The sequence below is a fragment of the Limulus polyphemus genome, unplaced genomic scaffold, assembly GCF_000517525.1.
Source record: "Limulus polyphemus unplaced genomic scaffold, Limulus_polyphemus-2.1.2 Scaffold495, whole genome shotgun sequence".
NCBI classification, from domain to species: Eukaryota; Metazoa; Arthropoda; class Merostomata; order Xiphosura; family Limulidae; genus Limulus; species Limulus polyphemus.
Window position 1 is genome coordinate 26,815 of NW_013666105.1, and position 3,120 is coordinate 29,934.

General features: G+C 30.6%; 1 protein-coding gene across 3 annotated transcripts in view; it reads right to left on the reverse strand.

The window, feature by feature from the left end:
- Positions 1–3,120, reverse strand: part of LOC106458634 (28S ribosomal protein S22, mitochondrial-like) — a 24,063-nt gene that overhangs the window by 3,987 nt on the left and 16,956 nt on the right. For all 3 annotated transcript variants that reach the window (XM_022384897.1, XM_013918159.2, XM_022384896.1), the window contains exons 5-6: positions 2,035–2,118; positions 224–369 (exon numbers count right to left, since the gene is read on the reverse strand). In XM_022384897.1, the coding sequence (XP_022240605.1) occupies positions 224–369; positions 2,035–2,118 (230 nt within the window). The remainder of the gene's footprint in view (positions 1–223; positions 370–2,034; positions 2,119–3,120) is intronic.

A 3,120-nucleotide genomic window follows, 5' to 3' on the forward strand; every position in this document is an offset into this window, starting at 1 on the left:
AATTCACTCCTGAGGATGACGTTGTAACGTCGAAACATGTAGAGTCATCAACTTTTTGAAGGCCACAGATAGGCCTAAATAAAATGTTATTAATTGTGTACCAGTTTAACGCTAAATATTATTTATGATTTTACCTTTGCAGCTTTGAATAAAGTATCTAGCAATAAAGAATGTAATTAAAAAAATTAAATATAACTATAAAAATGCCAACCGTTATACTTACAGTTTTCTCTGTATCATATCCAGCAAGAGGTTATCCATCTTTCTTGCGACCACAAAATAAAATGCCATTGAACCAAAATGTCTGGTCGATCTTAGTTCATTAAAGCTTCTGGTAGTGTCTATGTGTTGATAGGTTTTTTCAATGATCTACGAGAACAAAGTTAATCAATTTTTCATATGCTATTACATTTTATAACCTCACAAAAAGAGATTAAGAACATGGAAAATATATTAAGTTAATTACTAGGTTCTGATAATGTTTGAGTTTATTTCAAACTTTATCAAAAATTTAGCATCATAAGTTTGTGTGTTATTTTTAAATTCTAGTCAAATACTTTTTACATCTTTCTTAATGTGCTAAGGATTACAACTTGAAACACAATAATTATCAAGTTTAACAACAGTTTTAATAAACAAGATTAAATAATACTTGTGTAAAGGTTAACTGGCACCACAACATTAAAACACTTTGCAGAATAAAACTTTATTAAAAAAGAGCAGTTGAAATACTGTTGATATTTTCTAAATGTTTTGATGGTGGTTTACATTGCCATCTTCAGAAGCAAAGAGTTACAATGATAGACAATTTACATATCTTAAGAACAGCTGCACATAGATATAAACAAATTTTAAATAAGTTATATAACTAACCAACCTGTTACACTCTCTAAATGTATAAAATAGATTTCCAAAAATTAATTTCCATGATTCCCAGACCAAAATCTTTATTTACTAACTACAGTTTTTTTCATGACTTCTAAAGATTCACTAATATTAAATTCATTTTTGTGACCAGTCTGATAAACCAACAGAATATTATCGTGATTGATAGAATAAGTAATGTTCAACACATTCAGACAAAGCTAATATATAAACTTTACATTTATCTATGGTATTTTGCAATCTTTAACTATAAATTATAAATGTATACCTGTCTGATTACTGTAAACTAAACCACAGTTTCAGGGACTTTGTAGATACCACACTTATCATCCTGCTCTATTTTGTCTCTAACATCACTAATAAAATTTATTAATTACAATAAAGAGAAAATGTTACAATACAAGTCGCCCCATGTATAAGGGTTGGGTTAAAGCATGCATGTCATAACCTTTTACAGGATTACATTCAAATTTAATCCTACAACTTTATTGTTAGTGAATGTCAATAAACTTGAAAAAAAAAGTAGTTTATAACTCACAAAGACTAGCTGCTTTCTCTGTGTTTTTTTTTTTAGAACTTATATGTGCCAATCATAAAGATTTAACGTTGGAGTTGAATTTTTTAAAGTATGCCGTCATTGATACAGAATTTAATTTTAACATTGTAGACAAGACTTGCAAAAAGTCCCATAATAGGTCACAATGTACACACTTACATGTTTGGTTGAACATGTGGTGGGTAAAAATCTATCAATAGCTATAACATTTAGTTGGTTGATCAGACTAATTATAACAGAAAATTCAATATTAGAGAATCTTTGGAAATCATGAAACTGTTGTATCATTTTCAATAAAGATTTTGGTCTGGGTATCTTGGAAATTAATTTTTGGAAGTCTACTTTGTAAATGACTTAAGTTTTATTTGTATGCACACATATCTTGTATTCAATTTTTTTTTTTATTATAACACAGTGTAACTCGCTGTCAAAATACACAGAGAATGTCTAACAGGGCTTTATGCCCCCTTTCTTACTATATTTTATTGTGCATTTTGTTTCAATGTTGTGGTGTGGTTTTTGGTTTAATTAATGCTTTTAATTTTAAAATCCTTTTTTCAAGATTTTTAAGAAAAACCTAAAGACCAACTTACTTTAATATAGTCTGGATCATCAGGTTCAAACTGTAAACATGCTCTATCTAGTACAAATTCATACTTCTCTCTCTGCAGTAGATTCTGTAAGAGAACATGTTGAAAAGTTATTTCTCAGTAATTGTATGTGCAAAATGTTTCAATCTTTTAAACCTACAAGTTTAAGGAACATATGATTCTATTTTGTAATTACTCTATAACTTTACTCACTTATCAATAATCCTTTATAAGGGATAATGGAAATATTACATACCTACATTTCAACATTTACATAAAAAAAAATTAATAAATAAAATTCATGCCTGTCATGATATAAAAGACTGTTTGGTTTAAATATTGGTGATTAATTTATATTTGTGAGTGAATATTTTATTATTTTTAAGTTTTGTTTGTGTGAAAATACTTTTGAGGGAGTGGCAGACCTATTAATACATGAACAGTTCAAGACCACATGTTCAACTGACATGCCACTGTTTTTAAAGGAGAGAGCACCAAAAGATGTAGACAAGATGATCAAGCTGGCAGAACAGTATATGGAAGCCCATGGAAGTAGAATAACTGGCAAGTCCAAGAATGCCCAGATAAATTTGAAACCAGTAATGGCTGACCAGAAGCAGGAGTTTACCAAAGGTGACAGGAGGCTAATAGACCGAAGAGAAAAGAGATGTTATGTTTGTTATAAAATGGGGCACATTGCAAAAGAGTGCAGGTCCATTACCAGCAAACAACAGCAGAAACGTCAACATAAAGCAGCTGGAGCCGTTTACAAAGGCAATGCTGGTAGGAAACAAGAAAAAAAGTGATAGGCATTATGGATGCTGCTGCCAGAAAAAAGAGAATCAAGACTACTTGTCAAATTCAATACAAGAAAATGTGATTGATCAGTGCAAGACTCATGGTTGACTCAAATTAGCAAATGGATCAACAGTGCCAATAGTGATGGGAGCATGTGACAAATATCAAGAGGTGCCAACAAATCATAATATGCCAATATGTGAAGGCTATGTTGAGGACAATAAAGTGAAGGTTCTACGAGACACTGGGTGCAGGAGTGAGAACCAGTTTAGTATCCAATGATCAGATGAC